Source organism: Corvus hawaiiensis, chromosome 4 (genome assembly GCF_020740725.1).
Source record: "Corvus hawaiiensis isolate bCorHaw1 chromosome 4, bCorHaw1.pri.cur, whole genome shotgun sequence".
Classification (NCBI taxonomy): Eukaryota; Metazoa; Chordata; class Aves; order Passeriformes; family Corvidae; genus Corvus; species Corvus hawaiiensis.
The window spans coordinates 32,682,250-32,701,932 of NC_063216.1; the positions used below are offsets into that span (position 1 = coordinate 32,682,250).

General features: G+C 36.2%; 1 protein-coding gene across 4 annotated transcripts in view; it reads left to right on the forward strand.

Moving 5' to 3' along the window:
* UHRF1BP1L (UHRF1 binding protein 1 like) overlaps positions 1–19,683 on the forward strand; it is a 51,935-nt gene that overhangs the window by 18,490 nt on the left and 13,762 nt on the right. For all 4 annotated transcript variants that reach the window (XR_007203024.1, XM_048300505.1, XM_048300503.1 and 1 more), the window contains 12 exons: positions 1,510–1,601; positions 3,070–3,259; positions 6,282–6,422; positions 6,939–7,109; positions 8,366–8,546; positions 9,897–9,980; positions 12,011–12,193; positions 12,304–12,422; positions 14,192–14,333; positions 15,072–15,265; positions 17,063–18,555; positions 19,017–19,192. Coding sequence is in view for 3 of the 4 variants with exons in the window: in XM_048300505.1 (XP_048156462.1) it covers positions 1,510–1,601; positions 3,070–3,259; positions 6,282–6,422; positions 6,939–7,109; positions 8,366–8,546; positions 9,897–9,980; positions 12,011–12,193; positions 12,304–12,422; positions 14,192–14,333; positions 15,072–15,265; positions 17,063–18,555; positions 19,017–19,192 (3,166 nt within the window). In the remaining variant the exon portion in view is untranslated. The remainder of the gene's footprint in view (positions 1–1,509; positions 1,602–3,069; positions 3,260–6,281; positions 6,423–6,938; positions 7,110–8,365; positions 8,547–9,896; positions 9,981–12,010; positions 12,194–12,303; positions 12,423–14,191; positions 14,334–15,071; positions 15,266–17,062; positions 18,556–19,016; positions 19,193–19,683) is intronic.

A 19,683-nucleotide genomic window follows, 5' to 3' on the forward strand; every position in this document is an offset into this window, starting at 1 on the left:
AACTTTCAAGGTAACCTTTTTTACATAAATGTTTCCTTGAGAAAGTGCATTAGATAGTAACAGAAGTTCACTATTCAATGGTAGATTGCACAACAGCCTTTTTGATTTCTAAAGGAAAGTGAATTCAGTGGCCCAAGTGCCAAACCTCAGCCCTTCATTACATCACTGAACTTCTGGTATTTTGGCAGGGACAGGGGAAGGGGGATATTTTTGCTACTGAGAGTTTTAGTTAAGTTGGCATAGCATCCTCTGTTTGCACAGCTTACTAGGTAACTAGAACCCACTTGTCTAGGCAAAGGGCCTTTCATTGGGCTGAGTTGCCCTTTGTGAGAATCAGTCCCTTAACACAGTGGCACATACTGTTATCTTTGCTCACAACCCAATTCTGGTTTTATATTATAAACAAGATAGTTTTGAGGAGTTATTTTGGACCCCAAGGATGATACACAGCAGGTTTTACTCTATCCAAGTACAGTGGTTGTCAGTGAGAAAAGACATAGATCTGCATCCAGGCATTCTTCATTACCTCTTTATTTATATTGTGCCATCTCCTCGAATCACTGTCCTACTGGTTTTTGCACTAGTCATGTAGTAAAGGGACTTCTTAAAAGAGTGGTCAAACATCCAGAAATGTTAGGATAACTAGGAGAAATCTTTGCTTCTCCCCACTGTCCTCAAACTATGGGATTGGGTTTTCCTTGGTTTTTTTTCCTCTGTTGTTGTTTTTCAAGGCAAGATAATCATTGAGACAGCTGAAAAAATAATTTTTAAATGTCCGATTTACTGTTAACAGCTATTGCTTCCCTTCAAGCATCAAAATACAGTGAAGTATAAATAAATCCAGACTCAACAGTTCATTAATTTTTTGGTTGTAGTCAGGTTTTCATGGATAAGAGTAGCACAGAAAAATATGGAGCAAGCAGATTATGACAACAGGCATGGTTAACACAATATGATAATATCCAGTAGCTAGGGCAGGTTGAATCATGAAAAATCTAAAATTGAAGACAAAGGGGCTTTTGGTGTTTGTCTGACCTATGAGCATTAATGGAGGAATTCCGAAGGGGTGGTAGAAAGTTAGAATTAGACAGGAACAAAATCTTAACTACTCTGCTTTGAATCAGGTTGCATTAAGTATTTTCACTGATAGAAAGAAAATTCAAGACAACCACACATTAAAGCATGTCCATTTTGGAGTGCAATTTTTGAAAATGTATGTGTTGGATAAATAATATTCAGGCATCAAGAATTCAGTAATAAAATATTTGACTGGGGATGTGTATTAGAACACACAAAATTTTAAAAAAATGAAAAAAGTTAAAAAAAGATAATTCTAGTGTGTTACAAAAGTTTATGGAAAAATTGACACAGTAAGAAATTCTTTATGTATATTTCAGAAAAAGTTCTCAAGTGACCTTTTTTTGTTTGTATTTTTGTTCTCCATATGTTGTCTATTTACTTTGTTACTTCTTAGGTTTCTAAATTTTTTGTTTTGTTTTGTTTTTCAAGTCCTTGGATAAAGTTGTAATGGAAATGAGCACATGTGAAGAGCCACGTGCCCCTAATGGACCCTCTCCTATAGCAACTGCATCTGGGCAGAGGTCAGTGATGGTACTAACATGTAATTGGTCAAAAAACAGATTGGCTGCAAATTTTCAGAAGTGTATAGGGTTGCAGGTTGCCATTCCTATCTCCTCCAAAATTTTATTTTATTGCTTGTGTGTGAAGTAGTGTAGTGGTAATGGAGCTATCCAGACCCAAGCCTGGAGAGAACATGTGAACTAAGTATGGAGCTTGCAAGATATGTTTCCTGTGAGTGCAACTGCTATGTCAGATATTTACTGAGTTTAATTGATATTAAATTTTTAAAAAATTAATGATATCTTGCCTTCATCCTTTTTGGAAAATATATGTAATGTTCATGTGGGTTTTTAAAAATTTTATTTTTCATTTGTTTTGTCTAAAGAGTTTTGAGGGCTGTTTGTGAGTGCAGTGTTTTAAAGTTCTATTTTCTTAGTTGTATCAGCCAATTCTTCCTGGGAGATTTCATGCACAATGTGTAGACCAAGACTTAAATAATTTGGTGAGACAGTTCAGCATTACATCGGTGATTTTCATCTCTCCACACCCCCAATTATTTCCTTTACATGGACCCAAAACATTTTTCAGTGGTCACAGGGACCTATGTGCAGAGAAAGAAATTTGATGATACAATTGCTTTTCTCGTTTTAACTTCTGTGCAATGTGTAGAAGTAGTCCATGGGCCTCTGTGTCTCTAAGGTACAGCTTGAAAATCTGTGCCACAGAGATTTTGTGTAGAATGAAAGTTGTCAAAAGGAAGGGAATGACAAATCACACGAATTGTTCTTTTAAAAGAAGCAGAAAAAACCCAAGAAAACAAAAGGGCAAAAATTTTTAGATGTTAAAATAATATTTAATATTCAATTTTCCATTCACTAATGTAAAACATTCAGAATGTATAAGATTTTTATTAAAAAATTATTTGCAACTGCTTAATCTTTTTTAATACTGTAGAAGAGTAACCACCATTTGGGATGCCTTTCTTTATAGAATGAAAAAAAGCAAATACTTTATACTATTTTGAATACATGAAAGTTACTGTTCTTAATGGACAAAATAATTCGGCTTACAGAGAAAAATACTAACCAGACTGGAATTGTCAAATAATTAATTTGACATTAATTACTCCTCATCTGTGCATAAAGAAGAGTAAGATTTCTGTGTAATGATGTAGACTGCTATTTTTATGTATGTATAACATACATAACATAACATATAATACATCCTTCCATATAATTTAACGTGGAAGGATTGTGTTAACTGTTATACTGCATGTAGATTGATCTTGGTCAAATGTATGTTCTTTATGTAGAGATTAGGATCACAGAGTGGAAATTATTGTGAACTACAGGTATATTGAGCAAAAGCTGCTAACTGTAGAATGCACTAGTAACTTCATTTAACATCTCTTTCATTATTTATTTCATCTGTTTGATTTTGTGCCCTTCACTCGGTTTATATTTAATATGTTGGAATTTCACTTTTTAGTGAATATGGCTTTGCTGAAAAAGTGGTAGAAGGCATTTCAGTTTCTGTGAACTCCATTATAATAAGGATTGGTGCAAAAGCCTTTAATGCTTCATTTGAACTTTCCCAGCTGAGAATATATAGTGTAAATGCAAACTGGGAACATGCTGACCTTAGATTTACCAGAATACAAGAAGCTCAACGTGGAGAGGTAAATAATACCTTTTACTAACTTTTTTCCCTTGTTTTTGTGGTGAAGGAGGAAGTTGAATTGCAACCTTTTACAGTGTAGAGAACATGCCATTACTGGGAGTGGAGACACTCTGTGTTCAGTAATTTCAGTTGTCCTCTAGGAACACAAATATGTAAAAATAGTGGATTTGAGTCAGATCAAATGGCCAACGTGGATGCTTAGGCAAGAACAAAGACCAGGGCAAGCAGGTGTATGGTTTTCCTCTTACGTTCTCCAAGCTTGTAACTATTTTAAAATGCAAACTGAACCAGACTTGAAGACTACTGAAAGAGCAAAGAATGGTATATTAAATGTGGAAGGATAAGAAGTTGTGCTGGTTTTGTTATTGTTGTTGTTAGTAGTAGTAGTAGTAATAATAGTAACAACAACAAGAATTATATTTTTAAAGTTTTAACTGGTTATTTATTTGCTTGTGAGGGTCTGCCTGATAAGGATTTTCTTTTTCTAAAGCAGTTTCAAATGAATTTTAGTTAAGTTCTTTGTGCAATTACTTTCTTGGAATACCTAAATCCTATGTATATATAATAAAGTAATAGCAGTAAAGTGCATATGTTTCTACTGTCTGGGAGAATAGCACATGGAAATGCTACTTTGATGTACACCATTCACTTGCCTTCTCCCAGGTAACCAAAGGCAAATGTATACTGACTGCAAAGTTGATTCTAAATATTGTATTCAAGGAGACTTATTTTAGCATCATACATCTGGCCTTGGATAAAGGGGTGTTTTAAGTTTTGCCCATGAGTGCCTGTTTAGAGGTGATAATTCTGAACCAAATAGAGCTTACTCAGAGTTAAGGAGTGTGGTAGTTGATTTTATGTAGGGAAAGAAACGCCGAGAGAATATCAGTTAAAAATACCACAAAAGTAAGAAGTTGGAAACTATTTTTCTGACAGTTTTCCTTTCTTGCAGTTTATCTGTATGCTGATGCTCCCATGTTAATGAAATCTAAATGGGATGAATTAAAGTTTGATTAGATGGAGTTTTGTATTGGCAGATTTTTTGATTTTGTGGCTTTTAGGAAGAATTTGATTCTGAACAGTTGACTGTACACAACAGAGCTTTCCTTGGGGGAGTATTCCTTTTTGTGCAATGAATACCAGAAACAAATGTCTAGAAATTACAGAGAATGATTTGTTAGCAGTAAATTTCATGAAAAGGTAAAAAACCAAAACCAGTGCTGTACTTTGAAGATAACATGTGCTGAACGATATTTTTAGGGTGTAATCATTTAGCTTTGCACTGTAGCTACATTGTTAATGTGTTAAGGAGTCTCCTTAGAATTCTTTTAGAAGCTTTCAATCACACTGCATCTCCTGTATGAGGAGGATGGGTACTCTGCTTTTCTGCAAATACTGTTTCAGGATGCTTTGCACTGCACTTTCCATCTTGCTCACTTGACTGAGTGTGCGTCCTTTCCAGACCCACTGGGTATGTTTTACTTAAGTCTCTGCTTATGTTCTCAGGACATATGCTGTAAGGTTTTCAAATTGACAAGAGGAGAATGACAGGTGAAGAATAAGACACATACCAAACAAATTCTTCCTTCTTGCTCTTTACTCACGGCTGATCTTTGTTTCTTCAGAGGGTAATCGTAGAATCATGGAATCATTAAGGTTGGAAAAGACCTCCAACACATTGAGTCTAACTTTTGACCAAATGTCACCATGCCCACTAAACCATAGCACTAAGTGCCGTGTCCAGTCATTTCTTGAACATCTGCATGAATGGTAACTCCACCACTTCCTGGGCAGCCCATTCCAATGCTTAACCACCCTTTTAGTGAAAAAATTTTTGCTGATGTCCCTACCTTAACCTCCTCTGGTGCAGCTGGAGGCCATTTCCTCTTGTTCTGTTGCTAGTTTTGTCTCCTGCTTGGGAGAAGAGACTGTCCCCCATCTTGCTGCAATCTCCTTTCAGGTTGTAGAGAGCAATAAGGTCACTTCTGAGCCTTTTTTTCTCCAGGCTAAACATGCCCATCTCCCTCAGATGCTCCTCATAAGACTTGTGCTCCAGAGCCTTCACCTTCTCTGGGCATGCTCCAGCTACCTCCACGTCTGTCTTGAAGTGATGGGCCCAGAACTGAACAGTCACTCTGCCCCCAGCCTGTGGTGCTGCCTGTGGTTGTTGTGACCTAAGTGCAGGACCTGGCACTTGGCCTTGTTGAACATCATAAAATTGCCCTTGGCTCATCAATCCAAACTGTCCAGCTCCCTCTTCAGCACCTTCCTACCCTCCAGCAGATCAACAATCTTCCATCTTAGTGTTGTCTGTGAACTTACTGAGGGAACTTAATCCCATCATCCAGATCATGTAGGAAGGAGTTTTACGTAAACTAGAATTACTGTTTTTTCCTATTGATGTCCTGTTCGTTTGATGTTCTCCATGATGTTCCTGCTGGACCATCACTCATTTTTCCGTATTTGATTTTCAGTGTCCAGCTGTACTTGATGCTCTTGTATCATTATTCTAACATTTGCTTGCTGTGTCTTCTAGAAATCCATGTAGTGGATTCAGAGCTTTGAATTTACATGGCGTGCCATGTGCTCAGTGTTTAACTTTCTCTTTTAATTGAGATAACTCCAAATAACACTCCAAAAAAACGTTTCCTATCCTGTAGCTTTGTTTCCCTCCCTGCTCTTTTCTTTTTTAACATTTTGAAACTAAACTACACAATCTTTTTATTCCTCTCCCAAAAGCAACCTTGTATGCAATAGTTGTGACCTTTATTTTCTTCTGAATATTTTAAATGCTGCTTATTACCTGCGCCTGCTTGGAAGTAGCTTAATGTTTCTGTGGCAAGCAGGGTGAGGGCTTTACTTCCTGACAGCTGTAAGTGGAATAACAAGTGAGTTGTATGAGGCTCATGTGAGTTTGTGTCTACATATGGACAGATGTACACATACACATGCACAGGGTTAGGTGCAAGTAAACTGTCATATTGCATCAAGGTGTTTTTCTCTTTTTTCTGTCTTTAAAGGTTTTGACTTTTAAAGAAATCAACTGGCAGATGATCAGAATAGAAGCTGATGCAATCCAGAGTTCTAAGCATGAAATCATGAGTGCTCCAGTTCGACTGATTACTAACCAATCAAAAATTAGGGTCACACTTAAAAGAAGGGTAAATTTGAAAAGTTTGAAATCTTATTTTGTTTTTTAATTTGTAATTTGTGCTCTTAATGCATGCATGCCCATAGTAAAGATTTTAATTTAGGCCATATCGAATGTAGAATTCCCTGAACTAAATTTATAGTAACATAAGACTGTAGAGTTTACAAGAAATAGTACAGCCAGATTTTGAAAATGAAGACCTTATACAGGTCCTATTAATAAAATGGTTTAATTTGCAGAGCTTTGTTTATGATGATGCTTGTTGTTTTATCTCTCTAGATTCAGGTAATATTTACACTACTTATATTTAGAGAAATGCAGCAGTTTAATACTTGGTGCATGCCAAATACATAGAGTGAGGCATAAATACACTGTGTCTTGGGTACTTCTTAGGTAATGAGAGGAATAAAATTTAAAATAAAAAATGTTTCTTACTGCTTTTTGCATTCAGCTTTTCTTTACCCCATTTACTTAATATAAGAAATGTAAGTACTTAGTTCAACTTCTTTCAATTTTTATTTTACAGTTAAAAGACTGTAATGTTGTGGCATCCAAACTGGTTCTGATTCTGGATGATTTACTGTGGGTTTTGACTGATTCCCAATTGAAAGCCATGGTGCAGTATGCCAAATCTCTTAGTGAAGCCATAGAGAAATCAGCAGAACAGAGGAAGAGCTTGGCTTCTGAAACAGCCCAGGTATGAGAATTGATTGTCTCACTGTATCATTATTGGGTGTTCCACAGTACAACACAGTGTGGTTAGTTGTGTTAATTTATTTTAGAAAATGTTCAGTTACTCATTTTCATTCAGCTGTATATCTTAAACTACACTGGGAATGAATTGTAGTATAAAATAGTCTTTATTTTGCAAAAATTTGTGTATTGATGTTAATTGCAGAAAATAAAAGAAATTTTATTTCTTTATCCATGTACAGAGTGTTTAGATTCCTGTATTTACTTAACTCTTTATTGACTGTTAAGTAAATTTGTTCTTCAAATATTTTCTGGTTATGAATTTAAATAATTAAGACACACTAAGGTAACCTTAATGTGTGGGTAGATATGCTTACCATAATGATTTAAAGTGCTTGTCCAATTTGTTCTCATGGTACTGAAAAATTAGCTTTTATTAAGAGCTTACCTTCATGTGGTTCTCATTAGAATATATAGTGAAAAACAATTCTACTTTCAATATATTTCTGCTGGCACATCTGTGCTGTTGATGCTGCATATAAATCTTGGTATTCTTCAGCACACAGAGCAGGCTAGACCAACTGGGCTTTGTGAGTGTTGAGGGGAGGCACCTCTTCTTGTCTGAAGAAGCAGGACAGGTACACTGAAAAAAGATAATGCTGTAAATAAAACATGATTTATTACTGTAAAGTCAGTTGTAGAGAATCTCTTAGATTAAAGCTAGTGTACTGTAATGGAGAGTTCAGTTCTTGTGCTGGTCCTTATGCCTTACAATGTGGTGTGAAGGTCTAGCCACAGCAATCTAATGGTTACCTGCTGTTGAGCTGGGAGGTTCTGATCCTTCAGTGCCCTGTGCTTGCATCTCACCTGTTCCCTGATACTGGCACTGACTCATGTTTGACCCGATTGTGATGTAGCTTGAGGAGCTACATTAGCAGAAAGGAGCCCACTGTTGGTTTAGTTCCCTGAACAGCTTGCAACAAAAGTTAGAAAAATACCAGTGCTGCAAGTGACAGGAGTGTAAGGAAGTGTGGGGAACAGGGAGAATGGGAGATGCACTGGCAGTGCAGTGACACATCCATTAGCTTGACTTAGCTATTCTAGAACAGTACACTTAAATCTCAGTAATGATCCCAGAGGGAATGCGTGTCATGCAGATTTTTCCTTGTTTCAAAGGCCTGTTTTGTGTCAGTAAACGGGTACTTATGCTTGAAAGAAACAATAAACATTATAAATTGATGTGACTAAATATTTTTTCAGAGCTCTGCCCCTGCACCCAGCTCCCAGCAGGTGAAAGCGCACCAGACAACAGCAGCACCTGATCAAAACGATGCAATAGTAAAATTGTTTAATGATTTTGATGTTAAAGAAACTTCTTATCACTTAGTAATTTCCCATTTGGACCTACATATATGTGATGATATCCATTCTAAAGAAAAAGGTAATTTTTTTTTTTTTAAGTAACATGTTTGAGAATCATAATCATCTTTAGGAGATATTTTGAGGAATACAACAATGAGACAATAATAATACAATAAAGTCAAGAGACTTTTGTTTAATGGAACAGTCAGAATTGTCTCCAGTGTCTGTGGACACATGTAAAATTATTTAGGTGGCTCTGGCAGGACAACATTTCACTATTAAATGTAATTGTTTTAGAATAAGTGCAAAAACTAAGATTGCTAGTAGCTTCTGTGCTTTTCTGTCTTCTAGGAACTGATTCTGTCAGTCTGATGGTTACTGCTGGGGTTTTTTTTCTTTTATAAGTTAACTGCATTATGAAGAATGCACTGGCAACATTTCTGTGGCTTGAAGGGGTCACTATAAAATCTGCTTCTGTAATACTCATAAATATAGACTAATAAAAGAGCAGTCCTCTTTGTGTTACTAATTTAGACAGTTTGGTATGATCTGCACCGCATGGAAAGAATGGAGCAAGTATCCTGTGACCTTAAAATTTTGTGTGTAAATCTTGTACTGTTTCTTTTTAACAAAAGCCTATTGCACATAGTCACATTTAGAATCAGGAATAAAAGAAGACAAATGAAGGCACTTTTTTCATGCCTTTTAAAAGTGATCATAGAAGAGTGACATATTGGTGTATATGTAAGAAGCTGGCTAGTCACGGAAAAATTTATGGAAACATGCAAGGTCTGCTGGAGAAGAGTATGAAAAACTTAGGGTTTAACAAATGCATTTCCTTGATTAGGAAAGAGACTTTCAGAGCAGCAGAGCATAAGGTTCACTGGCTAGAGGCATATTTCCTTACATGCAGTGTATACACTGCAGTTGGAATTTATCACTCCTGATGAGATCTCTTTATTGGTCCCTTATTTTTGGCCATGAAGTTTAAATTCAACAGTGGAAAAAGTCAGAGGAGAAGATTCTCAGAAGACATCTTCCCTGCAGTATTTGTCAAATAAAATTTCATTATATAGTATTTTGAAAGTAAATGTTGGCTTCAAAGACTGATCATAATCATATATTCAGTGTAAAAAGTTTTGTTTCAGAAAAACTGCAGTAGTATGTTTTCAAAGTGTTGTCTTTTAAATAACATTGAAAACAGTATGGAATTTGTAAGTAGTGACTGAGTACAGAATTCTACAAGCTGATCTTTAGGAACCAGTGAAGACTATATGAATGAAGATTTTGAGGGAAGATAATGAGGTTGTAAGGAGAGACAGTAAAGGGAAAAAAGCAGTAGCTGTTAGATGTTTAAAGGATTACAGCAACATAGAACTAACATGCTAAATGCAATATCTGCAGAGCCAAGCATTGTTTTGTTTTACAGACCCAAACAGACGTGTTACAGGAGGGGCCATGCAGCTTTCCTTCAGCTATTTAACAGTGGACTATTATCCATTTCATAAAGCAGGTATGAAAGCAAGCATTTTATGAATTACCTATGCTTGAATGCTAAAAAAATTTGTGTGTACATGTATACAACTTAGATAATCGTGCTCAAACCATTTGAAATGCACCTTTTTACTTCCTTCTATATGCAAAAACAGACAACAAAAGCAACAACCTGGGAACCAGTTTAATTTCTGCAAATGAGCTGGTTTAGGCCAAACGCTCTTCACTGTTTTGTTTGGTCTTCTGACATGAAGAGAATTTTGTGTTGACAGAGGAAGGCAGTATTGCATATTGAGAATTCAGTAACTAGATATTAGCAAGAATCAATCTGCTAGATTTTTTTCATATATAGAAGTCTGTCATTTTATGTCCATTTCCAATCAGTGTTTTGCTTTTTATCTTATTTTGCTGAACAAGAATTTCAGTGTGTAGAGGTTCAATTGTGTAGCCTTTTGTTAAGAAATGTTATTAAAAAAAGTTAGCAGTTTCCAAAGAAGTGTTTCTTACAAATAAAACATTTCTCATAAATAATTTCTAGTAGAAATATAAAAAATTTAGAAGAGACAGGATATGTTACAAAGCATGTGACAAGAAAAAGGGCCTGATCATCTTCCTAATCAGATGGTCTGGAGCAGAAATCCACATCATCATTCATGTTGGTCTGTCCTCTACTCCCAGCCTGTAAACACTCAGTTGGCTGATCATCCCTCCCGAGGCTGAGTTCCATCTGTTCCCATTGGTCTCACCCTCCGTGCCCTCTTGTGCTTCCCAAAAGGCCGTGTTCATCCCTTGCAGCATTTCAGTTGTGTGTGCTGTCTCGCCACATCTGTGATCCTAATGAGATCATACATTTGCATACACCTGCGCGCCCCTGTGGTTGCCCTGCTCCCACGCGTTCGTGATGCTGCATGTGTTTGTGTGCAAGCACTTCAGAGAGGCAGCTGCCCAGACTGACTTCCCAGAAGGGGTATTAGAGCTTTCCCTATGGTAATGCTAACCAAGTCCTGTAGGTCCTTCGGAGTTTGTCCTTTTGTTCCCTTTCTGGTTTCTTCCCTGTTCCTTTATCTTCTTCCTTAGCTATAAAAATGTGAATAACCCACAAAGATAAGCGTGAGGAAGAAGTGTGGGGAAAAATATAATCTCTTGTGATAGGCCCCACCCTAAAAGTTTCTTCAATGCTGCAATATTTGCATTTAGACTTGAAATCTCTTTTTTTCCAAAATCATTTTCCTATTTTAATAGCAAACATATTTACTCATCCCTAGTATAAGTATCCAAAAATTCATTAAGCCCCAATAAAGTAAGTGTTCACATGGTATTATTTAAAGAGTGATCTACCAACTGTTACAAATTATTTGTTATTGCATCCTCATTATTTAACAGGTTGGTAGAATATCTTTACAGGACTATTTAAATATACAGCGATTTCTTTCAGAGGTTTGAGTGCTTGACCAACAGAAACATGTTGGAATTGAAAACAGGAACAAAAGAATTTCCAGTGGGATTGATTTTTAAGGCTGTGTGTGCTGCAGCACTTCTCGAACTTACCTTCTTGTTTGTGTGCCATAAAGGTGCTAGAGAACCAAGACAAAAAGAATTCATTTCTGGAAAGGGACCAGGAACTTCTTAGGACACAGTTCTGGCAGGAAAGATAAGCTTGGAAAAAGTGAGCATGAGAACATTGTTCTGTTACTTGCTCTCACTTTTTTTTTTTCCAGTTGAGCATTTTTTTGCATGTTCTCACATATGACATTAATGTGTCATAAGATTTCTCTGAACTGAAAATACTCAATGATGTTTTGAGTGTTAGTGGTGTTATAAGGCAGCTGGCAATGCTATATTCTGAGTGATTTTGTGAAGTGCTGGGACTTATTTTATGGAATATATAACTTCTGTTTTAACGTCTGGTATGACTGCTGTTGTTCTATAATTACAGCATGCAATGAGCTTATAGTTTGAAGAGTAATTGTGAAATAGTGGAAACTTGTTATCCTGTTAGAAGCAAAATTTCAAAGGAATTAATATTTCCCCCATTTCTCTTATTTGCAGGAGACAGCTGTGATCACTGGATGCATTATAGTGATGCAACTAAAACCAGAAGTGGATGGGCCAAAGAATTATTAAATGAATTCAAAAGCAATGTTGAATTGCTTAAGCAGGCTGTGAAAGATCAGGTCATAGATTCTCCTCCCAAATCACCACCTGCTGTATTTCCTCAGATTCTACAAACAGGTATTTTGTTTACATCACTTAATTCTCTACTTCCATGAAATATTAAAACTATGAAAAAAAAAAAAAAACCCTGTTCTTTTCAATGATTCCATCACTATTCTTTCCTACAGGCAAGGAACAGATACCGAAAGGAACATCTAGGGCTTCCTCTGTATCTTCCCAACAACCAAAGGGCAAACTGATGTCTAGTCCTATTGTGGTTAGACTTGCAGATTTCAATATATATCAGGTACATTTCTTTAAGTTAGTAAAACTGGGGCTACTCCACCCTTGGCTGTTATGTAACTGTGCTTTTTAAGGGACAGTATGAAGCCCATTGAAATTAATGAGTCTTTCCATTCATTATTGGATTAGACCTTTATGGAACTGCTTCTGCTTTGTTAAAATTTGTGATCCTATCACAACTATGTGTTGGATCCAAGTTCTACTGTTCTCCAAATTATGAATTTGGAATTTAAATTTAATCTTTTCGTTGTACTATGTTATGTGCCCAATATTTTAATATGTGGTTTTGTGTATCATGGTTTTCTAATTGTTATATTTTTCAAAGTACATTAAAAACTGTTAAGAGGTTTCTTTAAGTTTTTAAGGTTTTTTTCCAGCCACTCCCTCTCCAGTGATATTTTGAGCAGACGCTTTAACCATTTCCATCCCTCTCCCCTTTGTTAGAATGAGTAGTTTTAGTTTCTGGTCGTGGTCCAGGTTGACTGTTCTGAGGAAAGTGGAATACAGAAGTGTATCTCCATTAGGCAGAATGGTAGTGATATGGGAGGATCATAAATTTCAGGTCCTAACAAAAATGTTAAGTATGTGTCCTTCGTCATTGTGATTTCTGCTTGCTCTTGTTCCAATTTCTAACATTTTTCTGCTATATTGCTTCTGGTGTTGTGGGAGAGTGCAGATTGCTGCTAGGAGCATTCATCTGGATCTGAAGTGGTTTTATACTACTGCTTTGTACTGTTCATGTTTCCATTTGCCTTCTGCTCTTGTCTCCTCCTCTCTACACAAACACATTTTCAATTTTTGAATTGTTATTATTTCTATGCAGTTTCCTAAAAGCTATTTTTCTAAATAGATCATTTTACTTGAATTTTTGTGTGTGTTAATGCAGATATGTTTGCCTCTTGAAAACAGCTACATAGAGTGAAGCAGGCTTGTAAAGGTCAAGTATTCATTATTTCCAGTGAAACTCATTCTAGTAGACATCATCATCTGTTCAATATTAATACATTGGGTAATTTCAAACTAGCAGTTTGACCTGCTAACTGTTGAATGAAAGAGCTTTGTTTTGGCAACATACTTTTTAAACTAGGATACATTCAATAAAATTTAAGGTCAAATATAAATCAAATGTTGATTTCTTACTTGTTTTTAATTGTTGTTCATTTACATTGTAAGGAAATAGAAATGGAGATTACTGTTCCATAGTGTCTTGATTCTCCTGTGAAGCAGACCATCAGGCATATCCAAGCATACATATCTCTGCCAAGTGCATGCTGAACACCTTGCTTAGCATACAGTGTGAGAGTTGGCCTGTGTACTGGAATTTGTTCTTATGACAGTACAAGAACTTCCTAACATGTGTAATAAACTTATCTAGCTTCTAATCTCTCCCTTATCTAGACCAGACTGTATGGAAACACACTCCATGCAAGCATAAATGTTTAAACAGGAGCTGTAAGATTTGCAATAAAAAATCAGATCATTCTCGGCTTCTGCTGAATGCCTTTGAAAGTGACCTGCTGCCTCTTGCCTTGTATGAGGGAAGAGGATCTGGTACCTTTGAAACAGTTTTCTTGTGAAACAGTTCTATGCAAGTCATTTCTGCTACAAGGCAGTTAAGTCTTTCTTACTGTCAGCACTTTGTGTTGTGCTTGAGGACCTACACCCAAGAGCAGTGGAATGTTACCTTACTAGGGGCAGTACCTTGCAACTACAAATGCTTAATCATTCATAAAAATGTAATGTGTTAATGAAATAATCTTCTATCTTTTACAGGTTTCAACAGCAGACCAATGTCGTTCTTCCCCTAAAGCTCTGATCTCTTGCAATAAAAAGTCACTTTATCTTCCACCAGAAATGCCAGCTATTCACATTGAATTCACTGAATATTACTACCCAGATGGAAAGGACTTTCCTAGTAAGACTTCTTTTTTTTTTTTTTTCTTTTTTTGTACTGAAGCATAAATTTTGTGTGTTACTTTCACCTTTGTGAAGCTTAACGCTCAGAAATAGGTAATGGCTTTCTAAAATGGCTAGAGCACAAGACTGCTTTATTTCCACAGTGCTTGCTCCTGGCAAACTCCTGTTAATACTGATTTTTTATAAACATGGTTTTTCAGTCTAAAAACACTTGCAGCATTTTTACTGGCACATGAATTATTCATTCTCCAGCATCCACATATTGTTTCTGCAATTTCACTGTCTGGCTACATAAAAGAACTCAAACTATTGCAGTAATACCTAAAATGCAACAAAGAGGTGCTGGAGTTATTTGTAGGAATGTATTCTGTGGCTGGCCCTGTTTTATATACAGAAATGTTAGTGGATTTCTTGGGGATGGGGCTCGAGCACAGCAAATTTCCATGGTCTTGCCCTTCCTCTGTAATGAGAATATTCTCCCCCTTTCCTCAGACTTAATTCTATTAGTTTTTTTTACACTCAAAAATTCAGTTACTTGCTTGGAGTGAAAGAAGCATCGCTTCAGGTATCTGCTAACAATTTATTCGTCCTTGAGACTAAGGGAGCAGGTTTCTTTTCTTTCCCTGATGAAAAGTACTGGTGAAAATGTAAGTTTGTAATCATTTAAAAACCAAACAAAACCCAACCCATAAACATTTGACTTATTCTCATGGTTTCATTTTCTTTTCTCTTTTAGTTCCATGTCCAAATTTGTATGGCCAGCTGAATGCTTTACAGTTCACCCTGGATCAGAGAAGTATTCTTTGGCTAAACCAGTTTGTGTTGGATTTGAAACAGAGTCTTATTCAGTTCATGGCCATGTACAAGTTAAATGACAATTCAAAATCAGATGAACATGTTGATGTTAGAGTGGATGGACTAATGTTAAAGGTACACTGTCACTGAGGATGGGGTTTGTGGTTCCTTGGAAGACTATTTCTTTTATTCTGAAAAGCTGTTAGCAGAGCAACTTAAGAAATAAATACCTAAATGAATGAAAAAACACTAATCTAAAAAACTCTGCAGAATACGATGGTTTGAAGACAGACATCTTATCTCCTATACTCCTTCATCTGTGTCCTAGGGGTATTTTGGTTTTGTATTGAAGACCTGAGTGGGAGTACTAACAAAGTATTTCCCTGTGATCAGTGAACTTGACATAGCAGAACTAAAAAGAAATTGAGCACTAAAGTAAAAATAACTAGTGAAAAATTAATATTTTTACTCTATATTAATGCAAGGGCCCTCCCTTGTTCCACTGGTTGTATTATATCAAAACTCTTTCTGTCTTGTTAATGAGTGCCTAGAGTAAGGAAAGCAGTTTATCTGAAGGTTTATTTCCTTCTCCAAAGCCCATTCTCACCATTTTCTGTTTCATGCTGGCTCTTGGTGTAGTTCAGGTACATGAGTTCTCTGTATGCTTATTCCAGAGGAGTGGTGCTTGTTAATATGGCTGAACATCAAATTTTTGCTTCCCTTGTCTTCTCATCCTTTGTAAAAAAAGGATTATTGAGCAGATAAATTTCCCACCCATCCCCTGTTTGCATTGTGAATTTCATTGTATGGTTTCCAAGGTTCAGAGGTGAACAAAATGAGTCTTTTCAGTGGTGCCCACAGGAGAGGTTTCAAGGGTTCTAAAAAGTCAGCATATGGAGAGATGGTTATCTGTCTAAGCTCCTGGTACATACTTAATGGAGCTTTACAAGCAAGGGAGAAATACTGTTTGTATTGAATAAAAACAGTTATTAAGAGCAAATGACTGGAAGTCTGCAAATATAGATTGATCTGATACTGAATTATTATATGTGAATAGCCTACTAAACTAATTATGTCACCCATGTATTAACAGCATTATTTTTTTTCTAGCAAATGATGAATATTTTAATAGCATGCTTGATGTTTACATATCAGATAGCTAATTATTTTATTTGGTTATTTTTTTCTGAGTCCTTGTATTTAAATGGAGAAGCTTCATTACCTCCATCTTTAAGTGTCTTTAGGGATGATTTTTTTTACTCCTACTTTCTAGATTCAGAATGGAGATATTGTGATAGAAGGCAGTGTAACTGATACTAGCAAAACTAGAGTTGCCAATGTTCATGTTAACAATTTAAGAAACAGGATTTGGCATAAAATATGTTTACTTTAAAATGTGCACTAAAAATATGCAGGTTAAATTAAATAGAGAAGTATTAGCTGCATTAGCACATTTAACTGCTTGCTTGTATCTTAACATAGAAATAAAATACTGTAGGACTCGGTATGGTGAAAAACCCTGTCTGACAAGCCAGATTGAACTCCAAATTATAATTCTCTGTTTTTCAAAGCTGTAAATTTTGGAAACACTTGACGAAACTTTTTAGCAAGCTGCTTGAGTTGAACAAATGAGCCACTTCAGCCTAATATAGCAGAACTAAATTTAAGACCTTCAGATAAGAAAAGCCTGAGACCCTTATGTTTTTGTACAAATATTGATGCCACATCATCCCTCTTAAAAATGAGAGAAAACATAAATCATAGTCTGTGAGCCTGACTTACCCCTGTTCTGTGTCACTGTACTTGATTTCTCATAAAACTGTAATTATATTCCTTTATATCAGCTGTCATGGCTACTATTTTGTTTCTTTAATTGTATACCTTCTTAATCTATGTATTTTTAACTAGACAAAATGTATTTCTCCCTTGCAGATCATCATCCCGTTTGAAAACAAACCTGAAATTCATAAGGATCAACCTCGTGCACTTTCCATTCAAAGTTCAGAGATGATTGCTACGAATACCAGATGCTCACCAAACTGCAGACACTCTGATCTAGAAGCTTTGTTTCAGAACTTCAAGGACTCTGAATTTTTCAGTAGAACTTTCACCACTTTTCCTAAATCCCCAAAAAATTTTAATCTTTTGCATCCAATCTTCCAGAGACACGCTCATGAACAAGATACCAAAATGCATGATGTTTATAAAGGTTATATCATCCCAGAACTGAATAAATATGCATTAAAGACATCTGCAGCTACTGATGTTTGGTCCATGCATTTTTCCCAGTTTTGGATAGATTACGAAGGAACGAAAAGTGGGAAAGGCCGACCAATAAGCTTTGTGGACTCTTTCCCGCTTTCACTTTGGATTTGCCAGCCAATAAGATTTGCGAAGTCACAAAAAGAGCTTGTATCACATAACCAGACAGCCTTGAACATTCCAAAAAGTGAATCTAGTGATCTCTCTAGTAGATTGCAACGTAAGAAACTTCTAAAGGAGTATTACAGCAGTGAGACAGAGCCCTTGACCAATGGTATTCAAATGTCTGAGACTTTAGGAGTGCTTTCTGAAAGCTCTTCCTCTGATGCAGATGTCCATGTTCTTGTCCATGTTCAAAAACATGTAAGCGTGCAGATCAATCACTACCAGTATCTTTTTTTGCTGTTTCTCCATGAATCTCTTATATTGCTCCTGGAAAACTTAAGGAATGACGTAGAGGCAGTGACAGGAAAACCCGCAAAGCAAACAAATGTCTGCATTGGGATCCTACTGAAAAGTGCAGAAGTAGCCTTACTGCTCCATCCAGTGACTCAGGGAAACCCTTGTAAGTCTCCTGTTGAGGAAGAAGGAAGTCCCGTGGCATCAGAACTCTCCCCTGTGGGAAATGGGGCAACTCTTACTTCAGAGAGTAAATTAGTTGGTAGTAAGATAGTGGAAGCTGGTATTACTAATTTTGATTATGTAAATGACTGCAAGCCTCTGAATGCTGAAGTTAATAAAGGAATTTTAATAGATCCTCTTTTGTTTAAATCAGACAGTAATATGGATTTTCAGAAAGCAATGTCATTTTCTGATGATGCATCAGAAAAAGGTTTGGGCGATACAAGTGAAGGAGGAAGCAGTGGACTTTTTAGTAGAAGTGATTCAGAGGAGGTCTGTGGACCTCTAAGTGAGAAAAGTAGTTTGAATCCTAGGGATTCGGTGTCCATTCTAAATAAGAGAGAAGATTCTACTGAATTTTTCATTGATAAAGAGGATGACAGAAACATATTTTCAAATAAGTTAAATGAACAGGAAGGCACAACTGAAGGCTGTCCTAACCGAGTCGCTGACTTAGAAGCTGCCTTAGAATCTGAAGAGCTTGAAATCAACAAAGAAAAAGTGACTTCAGTTAAGATGTTTGCATTCCAGTCTTCATCAAGGTATAGAAGATTTAATACTAAATCAGTTTTCCTACTCTTTGAAAATATTTAGTAATCCTGTTGGCCACAGACTTGTAGTACTTTTAGCAGTCAGGAAGGGAACATCTTAAGAGTTGGCCTGTATGGTCCTTCCAACTCAGGCTGTTCTGTGATTGTATGTTAGAAGTTACGCCATATCCAGCATTCAGTGAAAGTTAAGATGAAGTGTTAGTTAATTGATTTAAACTGTTTGCTTTTAGTTTAAATGTTAGGAAATAAGTATTGAGAGAATTATTGACACAAATACCTGGATGAATATATGTTGTTTCCACATTTACCTCTTTTTCCTATCAAAGGATTATTGAATAATCATATTTTTTTGTTTTATATCTTGCCTGCTTTAGAGGAATTTTTTAAAGTAACTTCTATGTATTTCCTTTAATTTGAAATAATAATTTCTTTGTATCTTTATATTTTAAAAGTGCTAAGCATAAGGACCGCTGCTCGTCCAACCTCCCTGCATTCTCTGTTTCTTACAAAAATATGAAGAGAAGTCCATCACAAGTTTCTCTGGATACCATCTCTATTGATAGTATGATGCTAGAGGATCATTTGACAGAGAGCGATGGAAGTGATAGTCAAAGCTTTCTGGAGAAAGGTAAGTAGGTTTAACAAAATATTTTTAAGCAATACATGAAAATGTTGTTTGTTATTAAAGTTGTGCTCAAAAGGATTCTAGTCCAGCAAATCCTGGATACTTTACAAGACTCTCTCTGTTCCCTTCACCAGTAATACCAAGTGTATTCACTATATATCATTTCAAGTGAAAGCAATAATGTGTGCTACTTAAGCAGCACTATTTAATTTTAACACAGCTTAATTTTCCTCTCTTGAGGAAAGTAAGAGCATTGAAGTGCTGTGTTGCAAATCTGAATTCAGCAGAACTTGTTCCTTGCTCTGCTTAAAAGCAACTGTTGCCTGCAAGTACTTACAGGTCGTAGCCTGAATTGGTGTTACAAATGAAGTGGTAAAGAAGCTTTCATTTTAGAGGTGGATGAAAAAGAAATGAGTTTTCACTCATGCTCACCATGCTAATTACCAGGCAGATAGGTTTGGTAGTCTCCTTGCAGCTCATCCTTAAGGAGTAGT